At 39.0% G+C, this 24,713-nt stretch overlaps 1 protein-coding gene across 3 annotated transcripts in view; it reads right to left on the bottom strand.

Annotated features, from left to right (window-relative positions):
• Positions 1 to 3,286: 3,286 nt before the first annotated feature.
• SNAP23 (synaptosome associated protein 23) overlaps positions 3,287 to 24,713 on the bottom strand; it is a 37,103-nt gene continuing 15,676 nt past the window's right edge. For 2 of the 3 annotated variants that reach the window (XM_027775791.1, XM_006158644.3), the window contains exons 3-9: positions 23,908 to 23,949; positions 23,498 to 23,546; positions 22,748 to 22,782; positions 21,074 to 21,156; positions 7,635 to 7,793; positions 6,145 to 6,289; positions 3,287 to 4,764 (exon numbers count right to left, since the gene is read on the bottom strand). In XM_027775791.1, the coding sequence (XP_027631592.1) occupies positions 4,699 to 4,764; positions 6,145 to 6,289; positions 7,635 to 7,793; positions 21,074 to 21,156; positions 22,748 to 22,782; positions 23,498 to 23,546; positions 23,908 to 23,949 (579 nt within the window). In that variant the 3' untranslated portion in view covers positions 3,287 to 4,698. Of the gene's footprint in view, positions 4,765 to 6,144; positions 6,290 to 7,634; positions 7,794 to 21,073; positions 21,157 to 22,664; positions 22,783 to 23,497; positions 23,547 to 23,907; positions 23,950 to 24,713 lie in introns of all 3 variants that reach the window. The other variant, XM_014591673.2, reaches the window with a different exon arrangement.

The raw sequence follows: 24,713 nt of genomic DNA on the forward strand, positions 1-24,713 counted from the left end.
ACTGAGTATATAATACCTGAGACTTAGATTTTTTAAAATAATTTTGTTATTTTTTATTATTAATCATATTTGTTACTACTTATTTTGCTATAGGGCATGTGTGCTCACCAGAAAGAGGCACAAACTGAGAAGGTAAGCCACCAGGTCAGGCACTTGAACCGTGGTCAGCCATGTGGGAGCCCAGCACCTCAACCTCCTCCTGGTCCTGAGACACAGATACTTAGTTGAGGGGAGATTCAGAACCCACATGTGACATGGAAAGATCTAGAGCTGAAGTATGCACAAAAATGAATTTAAACTGAAGGAAGGTGCGGCCAGCAGGTGGCAACGTGGTTGGGGCACATGGCTGACTGCAGTTCAAGTCCTGGACCAGGCAGCTTGAAAATCACAACAAAAAAATACATACATAAATAATTTTTTAAAAAAGAAATTGAAGGGACCAGCAGGTGGCATGGTGGTTAAGGCGCTGGACACTCCCACATGGCCGACCGGGGTTCGAGTCCTGGACCTGGTGGCTTGCTTTCTCACTTCCTCTCTCTCTCACTCTCACCCTCTGTCTCTCTCTGGTCAAATTAAAAATCAATGAATGAATAAATAAATAATAAAATAGTTAAAAAAAAAAAAGAAACTGAAGGAAGGAAAAATAGATGCACCCACAGGGGATAAAGATGATTATAGTCATTATAAGACTAGAAACAAGAACAGGGAGCTTACAGTTAAAAGAAATCAGTGAAGCATACTGTTTTATTTACCTCCTTAGTTTGTAGGCTAGTATTATGCTCAGGATCACACAGCTAGTAAATGACTGAGGCAAAATCCAGATGGTCAGATTCCATAGCTTACATGAACTACTTGTTACTGCCTTTCAAAAGTAATGGAACAGGGACCAACAGATGGTGTAATGGTTACGTTGCTGGACTCCCACATAGTTAACCATAGTTTGACTTTCAGACTCAGCAGCTTAAAACAAATGAAGTCACATGTGTTCCAAAATCCCAAGAGGAGAATGGAGAAGGGGTTGCAGCATGGCCATTCCTCTTGGAGGGTGATTTCTCACTTTTTGTCTCTCTGGCTTTCCAGCAAGTGCACATACCCTATGGCAAAAATCTCTCTTAAAAAAAAAAAAAAAAAAAAAGTAATAGAACAAGTTTCCAGACAGTGTTACAGGAGATAGACAGAAAAGGCTTTTAAATCTACAGTTTCTCTTTCTAGTGCCATTTGGGCCTAATTTCCATGGCCTCATCTCTACTTTCTCAGCAGCAGCAGTGGCAACAAGAGCTATGGGGAAATTTGTAAACTGGGATCCATGGGTGGACTTTTAAAACCTCCATGACTGTCACCGGTGTATGATTCACATTTGTGTGCCTATTTGAAAAAAGGGGCTGTGTTTTGTTTTGATAAAATTCAGAAAGGGATCCTTGACCAAAAAGAGCTCCACTCTAGAGAGATAAGCAGCTATCATTTATTAAGCTCTTACACTTGCCAGGCACTATTCTGAGGCTTTACATGTATTACCACTTTAGGTAATACAGTTCTATGAGGTAGGAATTATTAATCCCCATTTACAGACAAGGAAACTAAGGACAAATGGGTGTACAGTAACTCCAGAAATCAAGGGGCAGAGCTGGTATGTAATTCCAGACAATTTGGTGCCTCCCCTCATGCTTCTAATCAGTTATACTATGGTGTAACATATCGCTATCTTCAGAACTATTTTCTTTATTTATAACAGTGTTAAAATATTTGAGAGATTTTTGCTACAGGATGTGTGTGCTTGCCAGACCAAAAGAGAGAGGCAGAGACAGTGAGAAGGAAAGTGGGAAATCACCACCCCCTCCTCCGGGGAGATGGCCACACCATAATCCCTTCTCCTCCATTCTCCTCTCAGGATTTTAGGCACACATGCCTGGCATGAGTTTCATGTGGCCAGGTCTGAGACTCGAACTACATTTGGCCATGTAAGAGTCCAACAATGTAACCATTATGCCACCTGACAGTCCCTAAAATTTCTTTTAAAAATACTTTTAGTAAGGGAATATAGGTACAGCAAAATCCCTACTGTTTTATATCCTTTACAAATTTACCCATTTACTGGGACCAGCAGTTGCGTAATGGCTATGTCCCTGGACTCCCATGTAGTTGACTGCGGTTCGAGTCCTGAACCCAGTGGCTTAAACTCACATCAGGTGTGTGTGCATGCATGCCCAAGATCCTGAGAGAAGAAGGGATTGTGGTGTGGCCATCCCCCTGGGGGGTGATTTTTCACTTTCTGTCTATTTCTCTTCATCCCCACCTAGAGGGTGATTTCTTGCTCTCTGTCTCTCTCTGTCTTTCTGGTGAGCACACGCACCCTATAGCAAAAACCTCTCAAAAAAAAATTTACCCATTTACCAAACTACTGATTCTGACATGAGCCTTTTGATAACAGAATTGAGTCTATTTAATTGAGTCTAATAATTTGAGTCTCCCTTTATCTACTTTCCTCTATAGCCTTTGAAAGTTCCCATGTTTACTTTATGTTCTTCAGTAAGTGGGTTGTACTCACTTAAGAAACATTATCCTTTGGGAACCAGCAGTTAGCGTAATGGCTATGTCGCTGGACTCCCATGTAGTCGACCGCGGTTCGTGTCCTGGACCCGGTGGCTTAAATCTCACGCCGGGTGCGTGTGCGTGCGTGCCCAAGATCCCAAGAGGAGAATGGAGGAGAAGGGATTGCGGCGTGACCATCCCCCCGGGGGGTGATTTCTCGCTTTCTGTCTCTATGTCTCTGTCTGTCTGTCTGGCAAGCGCACGCGCCCTACAGTGAAAATCTCTCCAAAAAAAAAAGAGAAACATTATCCTTTTAGTCACCAGTGTATTTAAACTCAAATAAATAAATGACTAATAATGATTAAAATGAACCTCAAGACAAATCATAGAAAGTTCTGTCAGTATTTCCAGTAAAAAAAATAGGAAAGGTGCTGGCACCAGCAGTTAGCACAATGGCTATGTCACTGGACTCCATGTAGTCGACTGCGGCCGCATCCCGGACCCGGTGGCTTAAAACTCACGCTGGGCGCGTGTGTGTGTGCCCAAGATCCCGAGAGGAGAATGGAGGAGAAGGGATTGCGGCGTGGTCATCCCCCCGGGGGGGTGATTTCTCACTTTCTGTCTCTCTGTCTGTCTCTGTCTGTCTGGCGAGTGCACGCACCCTATGGCAAAAACCTCTCTCTCAAAAAAAAAAAAAAAAAAAAAAATATATATATATAGGAAAGGTGCTAAAGACAGCTTTCTATTGGAATACTTCTTGATTTATGGACCTTTGTTTTATTCAATTTGTCAAACAAGAGCTGATGAAATTATGGCCCCCAAAATAACAGTTAAACATGTTACCTATTTGAAAGAACAATATCATTAGTAAGTTACAAAATTTAATTGTAAGGATCAGGCAGTGGCTACTGGTCAACCAACCCACAGTGAGAGCTTTGAAGTGTGCAGATGCTAGCTTTTAAATAAAAGTGACAAATACCAATCAGATTCTCATAACACTGTTCAGGATTGACATAAACTTCATTCTGGACATAGTTCAAAACAGAAGGCTTAGTGAATGACAGTCCAATTATCAAATAATTAAACCAAAGATATAATTTTCCAAGTCACTTTTAGTAAGAATAAACTCTAACTTTTTAAAAGTCTACAGCTACATAACACTCAAACTATCTATTTTTCTACCTGAGATCAAAGTAAGTTTCATTTTAAAAAACGTAAACATAATTCTTGGCACCAAAATAAATCTGAATTCACATGATATAATTTGTCAAAGTTTACCAAAACATTTGAAGCCCTGCTTTAGAGAGACATTTTCATGTTACACATATATATTTACATATTCTTTCTTCAAAGACTAATGACAAATTTATGAGGTTAATATGCCTATATGGGACCATGATATTACTAATATGAAAATAAAGTCATTCATTTATACAAAGTGTTCCTGAATAGTGTAATATGAAATGGGATCACAGAATCTATGTACACATATGAATCACTAAGAGTTCAGACATTAAGCTCACTTTAAGAAAATTCAGTCGATTCTTCTTTTTGGAGCAGAGGTTGCAAAATTGTGATGTATAACAAAAATATTATGTATAAGAGCTCCCAAACCAACCATTAACCTACGCTGGCAATAATTGCAACTGACATTAAAAAATAAACCCAACTAGATCTTTACTGTGGCTATGCAATTTCTTGATTTGTGGCCTATAGGCTTTTACTGAGGTAACATCCTCTTATCTCATGTTCCTCCATCTTGCCCCTTCTTCCACCACAAAACCAAAAATAAACCAAAAAAGGTGAAAGAAATTAACAAACAAAATCTACCTCTATAGCATCCTTTTTCATGGCTGTCTTTGGCAATGCTTCCAAATCTTGAAAGCAAAAGAATAAAGTAAATGAGGATGAAAACACTCTATGTGATGTATGAAAACCAACCTACGAGTATAAACTGAGAAAGAAGATACCAGAAAGAAGGCTGAGCAGCCGTCCACCCTCAAGAGAAAGAGAGGAAATAAAGTAGGGGGGCTGTTGTTACTCTCCTGGCCTTTCTTCCACATTATCTCCTAATAAATGTGTGTGGAACCAGAATCTCAAACTATGGAAAGGTCATGGCTTTGGAGGAGGAGCTGGAGAAGTGAAGAAATGATAAGTACAGCAGTAGCTTTAGCTGTCAATGAGTTTCTTTGCTCTGGCATTGGCAATGTCAATACGATCTTTGTTGGTGTCAGCCTGAAAAAGAAGAAAGAGATACACAGCATTACTTCACAAGGTAAGTCATTCTAATAAAAGTCAAATTTTATACACTTGGAGTAACTGATACATGGAAAATTCAATAAACACTTCTAGTTTTACTACAAAACTCATTTTGGGTAAGAAGTGACAGAATATAAAGTTCATTTGGAAAAACCCAGATGTATAAACTACAACAAAGGTATAACAAAGGAACTTGCCAGTTTTCATCAATTCTATTATGTGTTTTTTCATATTATGTGTCTGACACTGGAGTGCATCTTAAAATCAATGGCTTCTTGAGGCAATGAAATATGATATGAATGCTCCTCTCTGTTACAGAGTTGGGCCCTGTGGAAGTCATCCATGCTAAATCTCATCTGTAGCTACCCTAGGTCTAACTCAGAGACTGAAATAACCTTCCCAAAATGTTTGGAACAGATGTATTACCACCCACACTAATATCTGAAATAAAGTGATGGGTAATATGTAGCCTAAGCCCAAAATAGCACTGAAGGCATCTTACTAACCATTACTGGCTTTGGTGAAATTCACTGTTTAGTGATTCAACACGAGAGCAAAGCTTAAAAAATTATCCTGTGCTTTAAAGTATACTGAGATTTTAATGAAGTAGGTCGGGCCTTTTGATACATGTGACATATCTGAACACTAAAAACAACTTCTCTTTTATGATATATCCATATAGCTATAAATTTTAGTCAGGGTCTTGTTATATCATGATCTTCCTACCTGAGCCTCCCAAGCAGCTGGGACTATAGGCACATGCCATTGCCTGGCTTTTTTTTAGGTGGGCTGAGTTGAACCAGGGCCATCATATGGCCTCAGCCTGACAAATACTCAGTGGCGTCAACAAGCCTGAGTTATTATGGCCAGGCTTGCTATCTTTTATATCACAAAAAGTTTTTAAATAGAGGAACCACAGTTTCCCTTTACCCACATGACTACTTTGTATGTTCACGAGAACCATTCTATAGGACTGATTTTCACCTACTGACTCTTTCATGAGAAGAGGATCTGGGGACTAGTTAACACGATAAACTCTAAAACCTAACTTATTCATGAAAAAAATAAAAGAAAGGGCACTCAAAGGTTAGAATAAATTTTAAGCTTCATATGTACAGATTTAAGTAAAACCAATTCATTTGAAGGCTGTAGTTTGAAAATGAACCAACTGCCATGAGCAACAAATGGGAAAAACAGGCTCTTATTTTTTGTTGTGTTAGAACTGCTGCCTCATCAAAACAGTTAGGACCTGTGAGGACAAGTTCTCACCCTACTGTTTCCCTCACAGTAGTAGCACACATGTCTATAACCAAAACTCTGTCAGTCTCATTTTCCTGTGGCAATGAAAAGCTTTACCTTTTCTGTGATCCGATCTATTTGTCGATTTTGTGCGTCAATTTCATTGCCCATGTCCAGGGCCATATTTTTTAGATTTCCAAGGATACTGCCCACTTGAGTCAAATTCTCTTCCATTTCATCTTCTCTCGCATCATTAGTTATACTATCACAAAAAGATAGTTAATTCAGTAATTTCTGTTTAATTAAAATGGGCTAAGTATGGACTTACTTTTCATAAAAATACATAACCAAAATGACTCTCGGCTAATGTTAAACCCAAGGGAACATGGGTTACTATTCTTGGGAAACACTCTACAGTAAAAACCGAAAGAAGAGCACAGTGATCAAGAAGAGCACAGTGTCACAAAGCCACAGACGAGAAGATTAAGGAACTACTCCAGAGCAGTGCTTCTCGAAGTGTGATTCCCAGCATCATCTGGGAACTTGTTAGACCCAGGAACATGCTAACTTTCACATTCTACTCCAGACCTACTGAATCAGAAACTGAAGGTGGATTCCAGCCATGTGTGTGTGTGTGTGTGTGTGTGTGTGTGTGTGTGAGTTTTAAAAGAATTTATTTCATTTTATTTATTATTATTTGTTAATTTGCCACAGGGCACATGCGCTCACCAGAGAAAGAAAGAGTGAGAAAGAAAGTGAGAAAGTAAGTCACTAGGTCCAATTGAGGTCAGCCATGTGGGAGTCCAGTGCCCCAATCACCACGTGACCTGCTATCCCAGCAATCTATGTTTTAATAAGCTCTTCAGGTGATTCTAATGCATGCTTACATCTAAAGACCCACTGCTCTAAACCAAAGGCCAAACCTGACATACCTTCTGATTTTGTAAATAAAGTTTTATTCAAACACAGGCATGCTCATTTGTTTATGGCTGCTTGCACCCTAAGACAACAGAGCTGAGTAACTGTGACAGAGACTAGACGGCCTGAAAAGTCTGCAATATTTATTATCTGGCTCGTTTAAATATCCTTACAGGAATCCAGCTGACTCCTACTTTCTACGATACATTTTTAAACATTTTTCCTATTTATAGAAGTAAAACATGCCTACACTTCGATAATTTGCTAACTACTGAAAAATATAATAAAAAGTTAATTTGATAATTCAAGGGCAATAACCAGTCAACATTTTACCAGAAGACAGTTTTAAATGCATATTTAAAATGGAATAAGCTGGGGACCAACGGGAGGCGTGGTGGTTAAGGCACTGGACATTCCCACATGGCCAACCATGGTTCAAGTCCTGGACTTGGTGGCTTGCTTTCTTATTTTCTCTTTCTCTCTCTCTGGTCAAAATAAAATAAATGAATAAATAAAATTAAAAATAATTCTTTTAAAAAATGGAATAAGCTGTGGGGGGCAAGGAGGGCAGTGTGGAGTAACTGTTATTTCTATCTGATGAGATTGGGTTCATGTATAGCTACACCCCATCTCCTAAATGACACATTCATTAGAAAAGGTACAGAAAACATCAAGAGGGGCTAACGTACCGTTTGATGTATCCACCGCTTGCGGCTCCTGTGGCTGGTTGCTGAGGCTGACCGTTTGTTACCCGACCCGGCTGTTTAGACACTACATTGCTAGGTGAGTTATCTCCTCCATCTCCCCATGTTGTCTTATAAGCCTTACCAGACTCAAAGTTCTTCGTCCTATGTAAGAGTCAGGAATGTGGAGAGAGATGGAAAAATCCAAGAGAGGGAGAGTTATAATTAGTAATTGTTACCTTAAGGATAACCCTAAAGCCTCTAGTAGAAAAAAGTGCACCTAGCTAAATCTAGATTACATACACTATGCTCTATGGCTACATAAGGTGAGAAAAGGATAAACTATGTAAACTCACTGACATCAAAGCATTTTTAAAAGGCCCAATTACTACCAAATAATCACTAAGGTGTGAACAAGTGGCAAAATCCAATTACAGCTGACCCCTGAAGAACACAGGCTTGAAATGAGTTTCCTGGATTTTTTTGGAAAATACAATACAGTACTTATAAGTGTATTTTCTCTGACTCGCCTTTTATTCAATAACATTTTCTTTTCTCTAGCTAACTTCATTCTAAGATGATGTAATACATCAAACTTACAAAATTGGTGTTGTTTATCAGCAAGGCTTCTAGTCAATAGTAGGCTATTAGTAGTGACATTTCTGGGGAATCAAGGTTCTATGTGGATTTCTGACTGCGTGGGAGGTTGGTGTCCATAATCCCTACACTGTGTTTGATTTTTTAAGCCACTAGGTTTTGGCACTCTCCCCAAAGAGATTAAAAAACACTAGAGCAAAACAATTTGTGGGAGAAGGTATCCTGGGATGTGGTGTTAGGAGGTGTCTTGGAGGTATCTCAGAGGTTCATGAGGGATGATGGAGTAAGAGGGCTGAGTAATAATACTAAGAGCTGCCGACTCTTACTTAAACCAGAGTAGTTGAAGCTGATCAATTTTTATGTTATAATTTCTCATGAAATCCTAAAAAAAAAAAAAAAGAGTTTCTTAAAAAACAAAATATCATTCAGGAAAGACATTACATTAATTACTTCCTACTGGATAAACAACTGATGGCCACACTGGCACAAGCTGCTTTTGGTTTACAGCTTTTCACTTAAGAGAAGAACTTATTTTTCCTGCTTAAAAAAGAAATGATTTTAAGTCTAAACCTCTTAAAAACTAAAGTACACGTGGGCCAGCTCAGCTTACTGGTTAAGGGGAAACAAAATCCCACATAGCTGACTGTGGTTCAAATCTTGGCCTGAAAGCTTGAAAAACACACTAGGTACAAGCATATGTGCCCAAAATCCCAAAGGGATAGAGAGATGGAGAAGGGATTGAGGTATGACCACACTCCACTGGGAGGTGCTTTATCCCTCTCCCTTTATGTCTCCCTGGCGAGAACATGTGCTCTCTAATAATGTAATAATGTAATAAATATGCTCTAGGTGTTAACTGATGAAGCCCAAAATCAAACCCTGAATTTTATCACGGGATTTACTACTCAAACTGGGGTAACTGGCAAGAAAAAGAGACTAGAAAAGTGACTTTTAAAATAAGCATTATAAAAAAATGTGACATGAAAGTTTTATTATTTGGATAGTTAAGTCTTCACTTAATTTTAATTTTTACTTTTACAAAGTATTGTGTTGCTATAATATCGGCCTCTAATTTATTCCACATTATACATTAATGAAGTTTCAACATTTCAAAAATTGCAAAGGCAAAGAACAGATTTTATGAAAAAAGCAGCTCCTTCCTTGTTAATCATGTGAAGATTCATTTTTGGCAAACCTAGAACTCAATCTTAGACCTTAATCACTAATGCTACAGAATGATCAGAGGCAAAGAAAAAGTAAACCAAGTCAGCACTGAAGAACTAGTTCTCAAACTCCTTTTCTTGGTTTCACTTTAATTTACCACAACTATACTTCCTATTTTATTCCTATTTCTGATATGTTATTAATTGATTAACTTATTAATAATAATATTAAATCTTTCTTCAAACAAAGTAGAACATACATTTTTCAAAAAGTGAATACTTTCATACAATTTATCTGTTGGGTTGGTAAAACCAATTTACAATGGTTTTTATTAATAATAAGATAGGTCTTAGGGAGCCAGCAGGTAGTGGTTAAGGTGCCAGATCTCACATGGATAACTTTGCAGTTCAAGCCCTGGACCTAGCGGCTTGAAACACAAACCAGGCACATGTGCATGTGTGCACAATATCCTGAGAGAAACTGAGGGAGAAGGGATTGCCTCATGGTCATCCTCCTTGTGGGGTGATTTCTCACTTTCCCTCTTTCCGTGTCTCTCAGGTGAGCACACACAGCCTACAGCAAAAGTTAAAAAAAAAAAAAAAAAAGATAGGTCCTAGGCAGAATTCTAAAGTATAGAAATAGGTACTAAGTAAAATAAACATATTGGGACCAGCAGTTGGCATAATGGCTATGTCACTGATCACTGAACTCCCATGTAGTCGACCGTGGTTCAAGTCCCAGACCCAGGGGCTTAAACTCATGCCGGGTGTGTATATGTGCATGCCCAAGATCCCGAGGATAATGGAGAAGGGATTGTAGTGTGGTCATCCTCCCAGGGGATGATTTCTCACTTTCTGTCTCTGTGTTTCTCTGTCTTTCTGGAGAGTGCACACGCCCTATAGCAAAAACCTCTCCAAAAATAAATTAATTAAATAAAATAAATGTATTGATTTATCAGAAAGTTAGTAATCTTTGGACCAGCAGTTAGCGTAATGGCTATGTCACTGGACTCCCATGTAGTCAACCACAGTTCGAGTCCTGGACCCAGTGGCTTAAACTCACGCCAGGCACATGTGCATGTGTGCCCAAGATCCCAAGAGGAAAATGGAGGAGAAAGGACTGCGGTGTGGCCATCCCCCCTGGGAGGGGGGTGATTTCTCGCTATCTCTCTGTCTCTCTCTGTCTTTCTGGCAAGCACACGCGCCCTATAGCAAAAACCTCTAAAAAAAAAAAGTTAGTAATCCTCATAGAGGTAACGTAAGTTACGGGTGGGGACTTTCATTAGGGTATCAGACTGTGGAACAGATAGAAAAGAGAGGGTTGGAATCCAAAAGTAACTAATGAGGTAAGTCATGTATTCAGGGTTAATGAAGGGAATATGATCTGAGAAATGCCTCATCATTAGGTGACTGTCACTGTACAAGCACCACAGAGTGCACTTACATAAACCTAGATGGCATAGACTGGTACATACCTAGACTATACAGAGTTTATAAACCCCTTATGGGACCACTATCGCTTATGTGTTTGGTAGCTCACGAATGTATTTTGTTTCTGAGAGCCTTAGCGCAGAAAGAGGAGTTAAACTGGGACGGGATTCCTGGTCTACCACCATATGTGTATGTATGCATAAGCACCAACCTCTGTCCCAAACTTAAGAGGTAATATCTGAAATTCCTCACTTAGGAGAATTCTTCCTTCTACAGGTAGACAGTAAGAGTGTAAGATGCAAATAAATTGTTTTTCATGTGAATAAGTTTCAAATGAAGCATAGTTTATAAACTAAGAATTGGATTGTTACCAAATTCTTTTCCATTTAAAAGGACTAGATCTTTGAAGATGTTCTTCCAGAATCAAAGGGGAAAGATGCAAAAAGCTGACTCTGATTTTTTTTTACAGCTTTGCATTGGGTTGGCATGTTTACCTTCAAATGTAATGGGAAAAAACCTGCACTTTTTTATGCACTTAGGATTATGTTCTGCATAGTTATGAACAGGTAATTTTTAAGTGCTGGCTCACGTCTCATCTTCAGCCTTGTGACAGCTCTGTGCCAATCATTCAGCACCCTCACTCTAGATAACGCACTTCGGTGAAGACACTTGCCATTACCTGGAGCTTCTCCCACCAAATTGGAAGACACTTGAAAGTTATCTGTTTTTAAGGAATTGACAGGTAAATGCCTATCTAAGTGCAAAAGTAAAAAGTGTTTTAAAATATAATAGTGGGGGGCGAGGAGGTAGTTAAAGGCGCTAGATTCCCACATAGCTGACTGTGGTTCAAGTCCCAGATCTGGTGGCTTGCTTTCTCCCTTTCCCTTTCGTATTCTCTCTCTCTGGTAAAATTAAAAAGTAGTAACAAATGGAATTAATTAAATAAATAATTCTTTTAAAAAATATAATACTAGTTTTAAACTCACCTATCTTCCTTTCAAAGGATTATAAATACTTCAAAGGTAGTTATTTCCCAAACTCAATCAAGCATCAGTCAGAGCAACCTGGGTATTTTCAGCACATAAATGCAAAGGTTACACTCTGAAGATTCTGCTTCAAGGCATATGGAGTAGAGTCTAGAAATAAACCTGTTAAATTTTTCTGAACATTTGTTTTTTTAAAAAAAAAAAACAAGTAAATTTCTTATTGATGGCAACTAAATGGTGTTTGTAGCATTTTTATCATACAGTAGGTTCCATCCTGTCACAATACTTTTCTGAGTTGTCCTACATGCAAGTATATGTTTTTAATGTTGTCTGTCTTCTGTGCTGTTCCTGTAAATTTGCTATTAAAATATATTAAACTAAAAAAAAAAAAAACACATAAGGGGGGCAGGCAGGTGGCATGGTTATTGGGGACGCTGGACTCTTACATGGCCAACCACGGTTCAAGTACTGGACCTAGTGGCTTGCTTTCTCACTTTCCATATCTTTCCCTTTCTCTCACTCTGTACTCCTCTGGTCAAACTAAAATAAATAAAATAAAATAAAATAATTCTTTAAAGAAATAAAAAGAAATAAAGAAAGAAAAACATGTAAGGCCTGTGTGCATGCCCCAAATCCCAAGAGAATGGAGAAGGGATTGCAGAGTGGCCATCTCTCTTCTGGGAAGGGGGGTGATTTTTCACTTTCCTTCTTTCTTTCTATGTCTCTCTCTAGTGTGTACATGGGCCCTAGAGAAAAAAAAAAAAAAGTCACAGGATTTAGAGAAAAATGACATGAATCCCAGTTCTATACCTGTTATTCAGTAGCTGTAGAACATTAAACTTCACTCTCTGAGGTTTCTTTTCTTTACACATAAAACTAGGATAACAGCAATAGTTAATAACATGAAGATATTGCTGATAATGGAAGGTATTGCTGATAATGGATTTTAAATTGCTAGGTAGGGCCAGCAGGTGGCATGGTGGTTAAGGTGCTAGATCCCACATAGCTAACTCTGTGCTTCAAGTCCTGAATCCAGGAACTTGAAAAACATGCTGGGTGCACAAGCATGCATGCCCGAAATCCAAGAGGAGAATGGAAGAGAAGGGATTGCTGTGTGGCCATCCCCAAGGTGGGGGTGGGGGGGTGAGTTTTCACTTTCCTTATCTTTTGTCTCTCTCCTGTAAGTGGACATGACTTATAGCAAAAAATAGAAAAAAGAAAGGAAGAAAGAAAAAGAAAAAACACCTAAAAAAGCTGCTATGTAAAGCACTGGAAAAATAATTTTATTTGGTTTCAACCTCAATCTGACCCTTAGTTAATAGTCCATGCTGGGACCAGCAGTTAGCGTAATGGCTATGTTGCTGGACTCCCATGTAGTCGACGGTGGTTCGAATCCCAGACCCGGTGGCTTAAAATCACGCCAGACACGTGTGCGTACATGCCCAAGATCCTGAGAGGAGAATGGAGAAGAAGGGATTACGGCATGACCATCCCCCATGGGGGGGGTGATTTCTCGCTTTCTGTCTCTCTGTCTCTCTCTGGCAAGCGCACGTGCCCTATAGCAAAAACCAATCAAAAAAAAAAATAGTCCATGCTTATAAATGTAGATTACCAACAGGCACATTTGCTTTTATGGCCCACTAATACTCCTTAACTTTGAGATCTACAACTAGCTGAATATAGTTACCATATGTATACATAAAAAGATAGCTAGGCCCATATTGTTTCAATCTACATAAGGAAAAAAGTTAAAATCTGTTGACATGGGGCCTGCAGATGGCATAGTGGTTAAGGTGCTGGACTTCCAATGGCTGACTGTAGTTCGAGTCCCAGACCTGCCCGCTTCAAACTCATACCATGTGTGTATGACCAAAATCCCAAGAGGAGAATGGAGGAGAGGGGATTGCAGCATGGCCCTCTCTAGTGGGGAGGTGAGTTCCTACTTTCTCTGTCTCTCTGGTAAGCACATGTGTCCCATAGCAAAAAAACAAAACAAAACCCGTGACAAAACTCTCTTACAAAATAAAATTTACAGCCCTTTCTGAGAAGAAATCAGTCTTCATCTTAAAACGCTTAGGCAAATCTGCAATATTTAATGAAATTTAAAACATCATCTGGAAAGTTAGATTTACACCTGTCAGTTTTGAGGAGTCTAATAATCATTACTGAGCACCTTTTTCATTTAAATGTCTCACTCGAAAATGGCAAGTTTAAAAAAGAATTTGAAATACCTCTAATTTAACAAGTTACTATAAAAGCAGAAAACAGTGAGTATCAAGGTATGAGCATAAACATTTTAATAGTTTCTTTTTCTAGTTTTGGTTGTTATCCACATGAGTACTAACTGAATAAAATAGCAAAAAGAAAGCCAGATATTAGCTATTATATTTTCATATTAAGGAGTAAAGTCATTGAATAAATATTGATTGCAAAATAAGAATGTGTGTGTGTGTGGGAAAGGTGTGTGTGTTGAATGGTCAAGTTCAAGGAAAAAAGAAAAAGGAAAACAAAAAGAGTAGACATCAAATACTTAATTTTTTTGGAGATGTTTTGCTATAGGATGTGTGTACTCGCCAGAAAGACAGAGAGAGTCAGAAAGCAAGAAATCACCTCCCAGAGGGGATAGCCATGCCGCAATCCCTTCCCCTCTATTCTCCTCTCGGGATCTTGGACACGCATGCAAACGCACCCAGCGTGAGTTTAAGCCACTGGTTCCAAGACTCAAACCGTGATCGACTACATGGGAGTCCAACGACATAGCCATTATGCCAACTGCTAGTGCCCAAATAGTTAATTTTTAACATTTAATTGCAGTTCTTCAAAATTCTCATAACAATTAAGGAGTCAGATATTATAATAAACAGTAAGCTGACTAAAGGATTAACTGCCATAAAAAAATTTAAATTGGTTAGCTCTGTATTTCTGCATTAATTCAACATGAAATCACAACTAGTTAATACATGATGTAACAAGAACTATGCAGCAGGTTATAACACATGTAAAGAGGAGAAAACCTTATTTAAAAAAATAAGATACTAGAAATGATCAAACTTAAAATTTATACCACCTTGTTCCATATAGGACATAAGATAACTATACTGGCAATTAATTACTTGATTTGGTAGTGGACTAAATAATGGGGACTCCAAATCATTAGAATTAATACTATAATAGAAGAAATCTTGACTCAGAAACCACAAAGGAATAAACTTAACGTAAGATGGAATGCTGAAATCAAAGCCCCATGAAGAGAGAGATAAATTTAGCCTATTTTCCTTCTTAAACCTTTGATTAGAACTAGACTGCAACAGCGGTATAGAAAGATCGACCTGTTTAAAATTTCTTAGGAAACCACAGGAGTATTTTATTTTGATAACCTTAAATATCATTTAGCAAAAACTTAGTTATCAGAATCGTTAGTCAAAGGGTGATCTTATAAATTAAGATCTTTTTGTCAGACAGCACCCATTAAAAACAAATTCACTTTACAACACATAGCACAGCAGAGTTTACAAGACAGTCACGACCATTCACAAAATCCATGCACATGCACAGAAAAGTCATTTGAAGCATCACCTTTAGAGAGCAGGTTAGCAGCCCAAACTGCACCACAAGACTGCATCTTAAAGTTCCCTTTGATCAGTTATTGAGCCCGGCTTCTGACGTTAAACCTTCATTTTTAGTAAGCAGATTAGAGAGGAAGAGATTAGGTGAGAGAATGAAATGCTGAAAACAGTAAACGCCAGTCAAACAGAACAGAAACAGGTCTGGAGTTGTAAAAATATCATGCATTCTTATTCTTGCCTAGTTTCATAGAAAGAACCAACATCTGAGAACCTAGACAAAAAAAAGAAAATTAAAAACTGTTTAAACCACAGTATACTTCATTTTTCCTCAGCATGTTCTTTCCTGAGATTATAAATATTAACATGAGAGGGACCAGCAGTTGGCGTAATGGCTATGTCACTGGAATCCTATGCAGTTGACTGCAGTTCAAATCACAGTCCTGGTGGCTTAAACTCATGCCGGGCACATGTGAGTGTGTGCCCAGGATCCCGAGGGGAGAATGGAGGAGAAGGGATTGTGGTGTGGCCATACCCCTGGAGTGATTTCTCACTGTCCGTCTCTCTCTTTCTGGCGAGCGCACATGCTCTATACCAAAAACCTCTGAACAACAACAAAAAATAAAAACACGAGAGAAGGTAAGTATTAATGGCGATGTTATGAAACTTTCTTATTTTTCTTTTTCTAAGATTTTTCTTTTACTATAGGGTGCTTCTGTGCACCCAAGAGAGACAGACAGAGATCAAAAAAAGGAAAGTGAAAAATCATTCCCCAGAGTGAATGGTCATGCTGCAATCCTTTCCACTCTATTCTTCTCACAGGATTTTGGGTACTCAACGAACACAAACCCCAGTGTGATTTCTAAGCTGCCAGGTCCCAGACTTGAATCATGGTTGGCCATGTGGGAGTCCAGCACCTTATCTACCACGCCACCTGCTGGCCCCTCTCATTTTTTTCTTAAGGATTTCAGATTTTTTTCTCTTTTTAAAAAATAATTATTTAATTATATTTTATTCATTGTCATTGTTTTTTTATTTTACTTTTTATTTTTTAAGTTGATCAGAGAGAGACAGAGAGAGAAAAAGTAAGAAATTATACCCTAGGGGAATGGCCATGCTACAATCCCTTCTCCATCTTCCTCTTGGGATTTGGGTACACACAAATACAAGCCCAGTGTGAGTTTTAAGCTGTTCGGTATTTTTCTTTATCACTTTCACAATGCATTTTATCTGCAATGTAAATTTTAAAAATTTTACATGAGGGGGCCAGCAGGTGGTGTGGTGGTTAAGGCGCTGGACACTCCCATATGGCCGACCACAGTTGAGTACCAGATTTGGTGGCTTGCTTTCTCATTTTCCCTCTCTCTCTCTCTCTGTGTAACTCTCTCTGTCAAATTTAAATAAATGAATGGATAAATAAAATTAAATAAATAATTTTTAAAAATTTTTTTACATGACTAACTCTCCCAACAGCCAACAAGTTTCTCAAGACATTTAATCAAAAAGTATTTATTGAATACCTACTATGTAAGAGATACCGTGTGAGGCAAAAAAAGAAAAGAGTAATGATAATTAAACAGAGAGACAGAAGTGTACCATATTCATCTCTTTACCTCCAGTGAGTAGGATGTAGGGGGGATGTCCACGCTACAATCCCTTCTTTTCCATTCTCCCCTTCAGATTTTGGGCACACACACACACATCTGCACTGTGTGAGTTTTAAGCCACCAGGTCGAGGATTTGGTGGTTATGTGGGATCCAGCCACATAACCATTACAGTATATGATGTTAACAATGGTTAACAGCTGTTCTAACAGCCCCTTGTTTCTAACTATTAAGAAGTACCTCCCTTGGACCAGCAGATGGCGCAATAGTTAAGTGGCTGGACTCCTATGTAGTCAACTGCATTCAAGTCCCAGGTAGTGCGGCTTAAAACTCATGCCAAGTGCATGTGCATCCGTGCCCAAGATACCGAGAGGAGAATGGAGAGGGGATTGTAGCGTGGTCATCCCTCCAGGGGATGATCTCTCATTTTCTGTCTCTCTGTCTGCCTGATGAACACACACACTCCCTATAACAAAAAATCTCTCTCTCTCTAAAAACAAACAAATAAAACACACCTCCTTCTTCTGTTGTACTGAGAAGCTGAAGACTACTCCAGGACCCACACTACCTTCTCTCCCACCAATGTCAAAGAAGACATTAGATGGAATCTACAAAGAGAAATAAGATGATACTTCTATAGTTCCATTTCTCACTTTCTGTGCTGTTAAGACTATTTTAGGATTTACTATTCTTCTTGTTTATCAGCTCGTGACTTAGAGCTGATCCTGCTCTAGATCCAAAAGAGGATTTCCTTTTCGCTCTTCTCTGAACATCTAATCAGAAGGAAAGTCATCTAATTTCTCTCCTCTGTACTCTGGAACACCCGAGAGAAAGGCACAAGTAAGTTTGCAAAACAGGGCTTAGAGTTTGAATCCAATAATGTGTACATTTAAAACCTGTTTGCTCAAAGTATTCTACTTAACCCTGACTGACAAGTCATAATTATTAAAATATAGGACCTTGTTGGAGACACTGCTTGACCCAAAGGAATTCACTAGTGACTCCGTTACAGATATTTAAATCCTCAACCAAGGTCTGGGGCTGGCAGGTGGTATGGTGGTTAAGAGTGCTGGACTCCCACATGGCCGACCACAGTTAAAGTGCGAGATCTGGCAGCCGGCTTTCTAACTTTCCCCCTCTCTCTCACTCTGTCCCTTTCTGATAAAATTTTTAAAAGTTCAATAAAGTAATTCTTTTTTTAAAAAACCCTCAACCAAGGTCTAAATAGGTCAAAAGGTTTGTTTAAGAGTAAGAAGCCAATGGACCAGATTTAGGAAGACCACATTGACTAAAACAAACAATATTTTCTCCAGTTGAAATGGCACAGAAAATCCTGTCATATAAAAACACTTACCTGAAAGTGCAATATAACAAAAGCTCTTCCATTATTCCTAACACCTTTGAGGAGTAAAACTGTTGAGAGTTTGAATCAGCAGTTAGCATAATGGCTATGTCGCTGGACTCCCATGTAGTCGACTGCGGTTCACGTCCCGGACCCGGTGGCTTAAAACTCACGCCGGGTGCATGTGCGTGCGTGCCCAAGATCCTGAGAGGAGAATGGAGGAGAAGGGACTGTGGTGTGGCCATCCCCTCTAGGGGGGGATTTCTCGCCCTCTGTCTCTCTGTCTGTCTGGTGAGCGCATGCGCCCTATAGCAAAAACCTCTCCAAAAAAAATAAATAAATAACTGCTGAGAGTTTATAAACCTCAGTATGCCACTATTGGTTTACCAGACCAGCTGAGATAATTGGATCAAAGTACTATCATTTATGAAGCTCTTTAAAAAGAATAGTTTCAGGGCCAGCAGGTGGCATGTTGGTTAAGGTACTGGACTCACATGGTTGACTACAGTTCAAATCCCAGACCTAGCAGCTTGCTTTCTAACTTTCCCTTTCTCTCACTGTCTGTCTCTCTCTGGTCAAATTAAAATAATAACAAAAATAACAAATGGAATTAAATACGTATATAATTCTTTTTAAAAAAATAGTTTCAACAATAAGTATAGTCATTCTATCTCTAGACACTATCATTTCAACGACAAAGTTCAAAGTTGTTCTGTTAATTACCTTTTTAAAATAAAGATGAACTCCTTTAACAAGAGAGAAGATAATAGTTAACTGCCTTAGTTCAAACCTCATCATAGTCTAAATACATACAGTACTTATTAACAAAGTGGAATCCAGTTTACCCATGAGTAAGTAGACGATTGAAATATTCACAATGGGGGCCGGCAGATGGCGTGGTGGTTAAGGGCGCTAGCCGACCACGGTTTGGGGCCCGGACCTGGCGGCTTGTTCTCTCTCTCTCTCTGCCCCTTTCTGGTCAAATTAAATAAAAATACATAAATAAACAAATAAATAAAATAATTCTTTTTAAAAAATTCATGATGGAGTCATCAAAAATAATGAATTCCTTCAGGTCAAGTACAATCTCCTACAAACGGTTTGAAGATTCTTCATCTCCTACTTTACTAGAGACTCCAATCTTCAGAATCTTCTTTGATTCTTCCTTGTTTCATACAAAATCATTTGATTTAAACTGAACTGTCTTTGATTTACACTTTCTGCTCTAATCTCATGAACAAAGTCTTACCTTACAGGCCTAGCTTACAAATGATTCCTAACTGGTCTACCGCTGTGCAGTCAGAGGCTCCACTCCCATCTCTCAAGTCCTTAGTTTGGCATTCAAGTTCCTTTACTACCTGCTCTTATCTTACTTTCCACTGCTCATCTACATGGATCATACAGCTCAGCTAAGTCAAGTTTTTCCTTAATCTGTTTACTTTGAACCTTCCTTAAGAAATGCTCCTCTGTGCTCATCTACATCTTTTCTTTCTTGTTTTTCTTTTAAGAATTATTTATTTAATTGTATTTATTCATTCTTTTTTTTTTTTTTTTGAGAGGTTTTTGCTATAGGGCACATGTGCTCGCCAGACAGTCAGAGAGAAACACAGACAGAAAGCGAGAAATCACCCCCCAGGGGGGATGGCCACGCCACAATCCCCTCTCCTCCACTCTTCTCTCGGGATCTTGGGCACGCACGCACACGTGCCCAGCGTGAGTTTAAGTCACCAGGAAGAATGACGACGCTTTTTTTCTTGTGTTTAATTTGCTATAAGGCACATGTGCTCTGTGGAGAGAGACGCAGAGAGAAAGAGAGAGACAGGGAAAGAGAGAAAGCAAACCACCAGATCCGGGACTCGAACTGTGGTCACCCAAGCGGGAGAGTCCAGTGCCTTAAACCCCCCCCCCCCTGCCGATCCCATCCAAATCTTTTCGAATCACCCAAAGCCTGATTCATGTCATACCTTCATCTATAAGATGTTTTCCAATCTAACCTACATCAATTCTTTACCTCTAGCCTTAGTCAGTACCACAGGAGATATTAGGTTGTTGGGAAAGTCATTGCGTATTTTTCTGTTTTCTATGTAAAAATGCATCATGACTTTCAATCAACAAAGATCCAATTACATCAGATTTACATATTTTCTATTTTTTGTTATCCTTTCTCATTATCCACCCACGTGGTTAAGTCTTTTGAAGACAGGATCTGTATCTGTTAATGCCTTGACCATCCTTCACATGCCTACCACAGAATATGTATCCTTATTTGAAAGAAGAAATACGCTAACCTCACCCTGTTCTGTATCATCCAGATGTATGGCTCCCAACCTTCTCATGTGTTGCTACATATTACAATAGGGGTTGATAGCAGAATTAGTCATTTAAGCCACGGTTTTCAGTGAATAAGCCTATTTACATAAAAATTTTGATCTGCCTGAAGGAGAAATACCTTGTTTATCTTAAAAAGTTACACATGGGGCCAGCAGCTGGCGTGGTGGTTAAGGTGCTGGACTCCCATATGGCCTTCAAATCCCAGACCTGGCAGCTTGCTTTCTCACTTTCTCTATTTCTCTTGTGAGCACATGCACCCTATAGCAAATTTTAAAATTAATAATAATAAATAAAATTTTAAAATAAAAAGTAACTCATTATGCTGTCATACTTCTATCTTTATCTAGGGGGACATGGTATATGGGAGGAGAAGATGCTCTCTTTATTCATTTATTTATTTTAAACAGATCTTGATTTATCAACTCACCTATTACATGGGCAGACACAAAGGCCACAGCACTTGTTGAGTTCTGTTAAAGTCTTCTCTGCCTCTCTCATGTCTTTATTTATTTGGTCACTCCCATCTCTCAAGTCCTTAGTTTGGCATTCAAGTTCCTTTACTACCTGCTCTTATCTTACTTTCCACTGCTCATCTACATGGATCATACAGCTCAGCTAAGTCAAGTTTTTCCTTAATCTGTTTACTTTGAACCTTCCTTAAGAAATGCTCCTCTGTGCTCATCTACATCTTTTCTTTCTTGTTTTTCTTTTAAGAATTATTTATTTAATTGTATTTAACCCCCCAGGGGGGATGGCCACGCCACAATCCCCTCTCCTCCACTCTTCTCTCGGGATCTTGGGCACGCACGCACACGTGCCCAGCGTGAGTTTAAGTCACCGGGTCCGGGACGCGAACCACGGTCGACTATGTGGGAGTCCAGCAACATAGCCATTATGCTAACTGTTGGTCCCCATTCATTTATTTTTAATATGACTAGAGAGTGACACAGAGAGAGAGAGGGAATCCTCTTGGGATCTTGGGCATGCACACACACACGCCCGGCGTGAGTTATAAATCACTGGGTCCAGGATGCAAACCTCAGTCAACTACATGGGAGTCCAGCGACATAGCCATTACGCTAACTGCTGGTCCCTAGAATCCACCAGATCCGGGACTCGAACTGTGGTCACCCAAGCGGGAGAGTCCAGTGCCTTAAACACCACACCACCTGCCGATCCCATCCAAATCTTTTCGAATCACCCAAAGCCTGATTCATGTCATACCTTCATCTATAAGATGTTTTCCAATCTAACCTACATCAATTCTTTACCTCTAGCCTTAGTCAGTACCACAGGAGATATTAGGTTGTTGGGAAAGTCATTGCGTATTTTTCTGTTTTCTATGTAAAAATGCATCATGACTTTCAATCAACAAAGATCCAATTACATCAGATTTACATATTTTCTATTTTTTGTTATCCTTTCTCATTATCCACCCACGTGGTTAAGTCTTTTGAAGACAGGATCTGTATCTGTTAATGCCTTGACCATCCTTCACATGCCTACCACAGAATATGTATCCTTATTTGAAAGAAGAAATACGCTAACCTCACCCTGTTCTGTATCATCCAGATGTATGGCTCCCAACCTTCTCATGTGTTGCTACATATTACAATAGGGGTTGATAGCAGAATTAGTCATTTAAGCCACGGTTTTCAGTGAATAAGCCTATTTACATAAAAATTTTGATCTGCCTGAAGGAGAAATACCTTGTTTATCTTAAAAAGTTACACATGGGGCCAGCAGCTGGCGTGGTGGTTAAGGTGCTGGACTCCCATATGGCCTTCAAATCCCAGACCTGGCAGCTTGCTTTCTCACTTTCTCTATTTCTCTTGTGAGCACATGCACCCTATAGCAAATTTTAAAATTAATAATAATAAATAAAATTTTAAAATAAAAAGTAACTCATTATGCTGTCATACTTCTATCTTTATCTAGGGGGACATGGTATATGGGAGGAGAAGATGCTCTCTTTATTCATTTATTTATTTTAAACAGATCTTGATTTATCAACTCACCTATTACATGGGCAGACACAAAGGCCACAGCACTTGTTGAGTTCTGTTAAAGTCTTCTCTGCCTCTCTCATGTCTTTATTTATTTGGTCCATGCCTTCTTCTATGCGATTTAGTTGTTCTAAGAGTAAGTTGTGGAAATTACATTTTGTGTTACATTTGAAGTGTCAACCAGAAAATGCTATTGTGAGGCAGAAAACTTCAACCTCAAATCTAGCAATAACGGCAGTGAACAAACCAGGGTCAGAAGGTATTACAAATTGTCAACATGAAAACTATCTTTCACATACTGCTCCTGAGGCACTTGGCCTCTTAATGTGGAAAAGTTTGTTCTAAAGAAACTGTACACTAGGAGCATGCCAAGGCTGTTTATAGAGATCACCCTGGCAACCAAGTCAAGTGTACTTTGACCAGCATGACTATTTTTTTAACAGGCTCAAAATCTAAGGGCTGTCACAAGACTAATAAAAACTAGACCAGATTACTTAGGGCCAATTCAAATAGAATGTTTCCAAGCTCATTTGAACCTAGACGTGTTTTCAGACTTGACTTCTGAGATGATGCAAACATATCGTAATGTCTAATGTACATATGACCAAAGCACATAATTAAGTCACGCCAGCCTCACACCTTTGGGTATACAGTTGGGCATTGTGCCCCTAACCCAAATAGTCAATGATCACAATATAATTTTAAACAGAAGAAAAGAAAAAACGTATCATTTTTATCTTTCAAAGGGGAGGTACTTTCAAAAGCTGAAATTATGTGGTTGACTTGATAGGGCTTTTTGGCACCAGAAGTCAAATGAAGCGTTTCTACCAATGACTTCAACTCACCCCCTTGTTCATCCAGCATAGTGATGGTCTTGATCCCTGCATCCTGAGACTAGAAGGAAAAAAAAAGGCCAACAGTATAACAAAACAAACCCAAAACAACAACAAGAAAACCTACAAGGACTGAAGAATGGCAAGAGAGAAAAAATTAAAACCCAAGTTCTCATAGGATTAGGGCTATAGACAAAACCAGTATTCTTAAACTAACATATTAATCCCCAAAAATAATTAAGTCGCAAATTCATGGTGACTTCATCTTCCCTGTCATATTCCAACACCATCAAACAGAAAAACAGTAAAGGCCCATTAGTGCATAGTTGGTACAATACCCTTTAACGCTAATTCCCACGAATGTTATTAGGATCCTTCTTATATGTTTCTATACTTTGCTTGATGATTAAAGTCTTTCTTACCTCGATGGCTAAACCCAGGATTCGCCTCGTACTTTCCAGAGACTAGGAAGAAAAATACAGGTTAAGTATTCCAAAATATGGAGGGAAAAGAAAATCTGATCACAGGTCATATTCATGATACTACTCTATTTTTTTAAATTGCCAGCCCATCCCTCCCTTTAAAACAAAACAAAGCTGACCACTGCATGAGGGGGACTTCAAAAAGTTCATGGGAAATGGATATTATGAAAAACCTATGCATGAATTTCAAAACTTTTTTGCACCAAAATAAACTCATACTTTAATTACTGTTTTTTCCACAAACTTTTTAAAGCCCCCTCATACTTTTATTTTCTTCCAACCAGGTATTCTTAAGAGAAAATGTAAATGGTAGAGTTAATGGGGTTCATAAAAATGTGCATACAGGGGCTGGCTAGTGGCATGGTGGTTAGGGACACTGGACTCCCACATGTCCAACCACAGTTCGAGTCCCGGACCTGGTGGCTTCCTTTCTCACTTTCCTTCTCTCTCTCTCCATCTTGTTCTTTCCCTCTGGTCAAATAAAAAAAACAATCAATCAAATAATGTTAAATAAAATAATAATTTTTTAAAATGTGCATACATATTATAAAATCATAAAATAAAAATAGAAGTCCAGGGGACCAGCAGTTAGCATAATGGCTATGTCCCTGGACTCCCACATAGTAGACCGTGGTTCGCGTCCCAGACCTGGTGGCTTAAAACTCACGCCAGGCGCGTGTGCGTGTGTGCCCAAGATCCCAAGAGGAGAATGGAGGAGAAGGGATTGCGGCGTGACCATCTCCCCT

Source organism: Tupaia chinensis, unplaced genomic scaffold (assembly GCF_000334495.1).
Source record: "Tupaia chinensis unplaced genomic scaffold, TupChi_1.0 Scaffold000605_1, whole genome shotgun sequence".
NCBI lineage: Eukaryota > Metazoa > Chordata > Mammalia > Scandentia > Tupaiidae > Tupaia > Tupaia belangeri.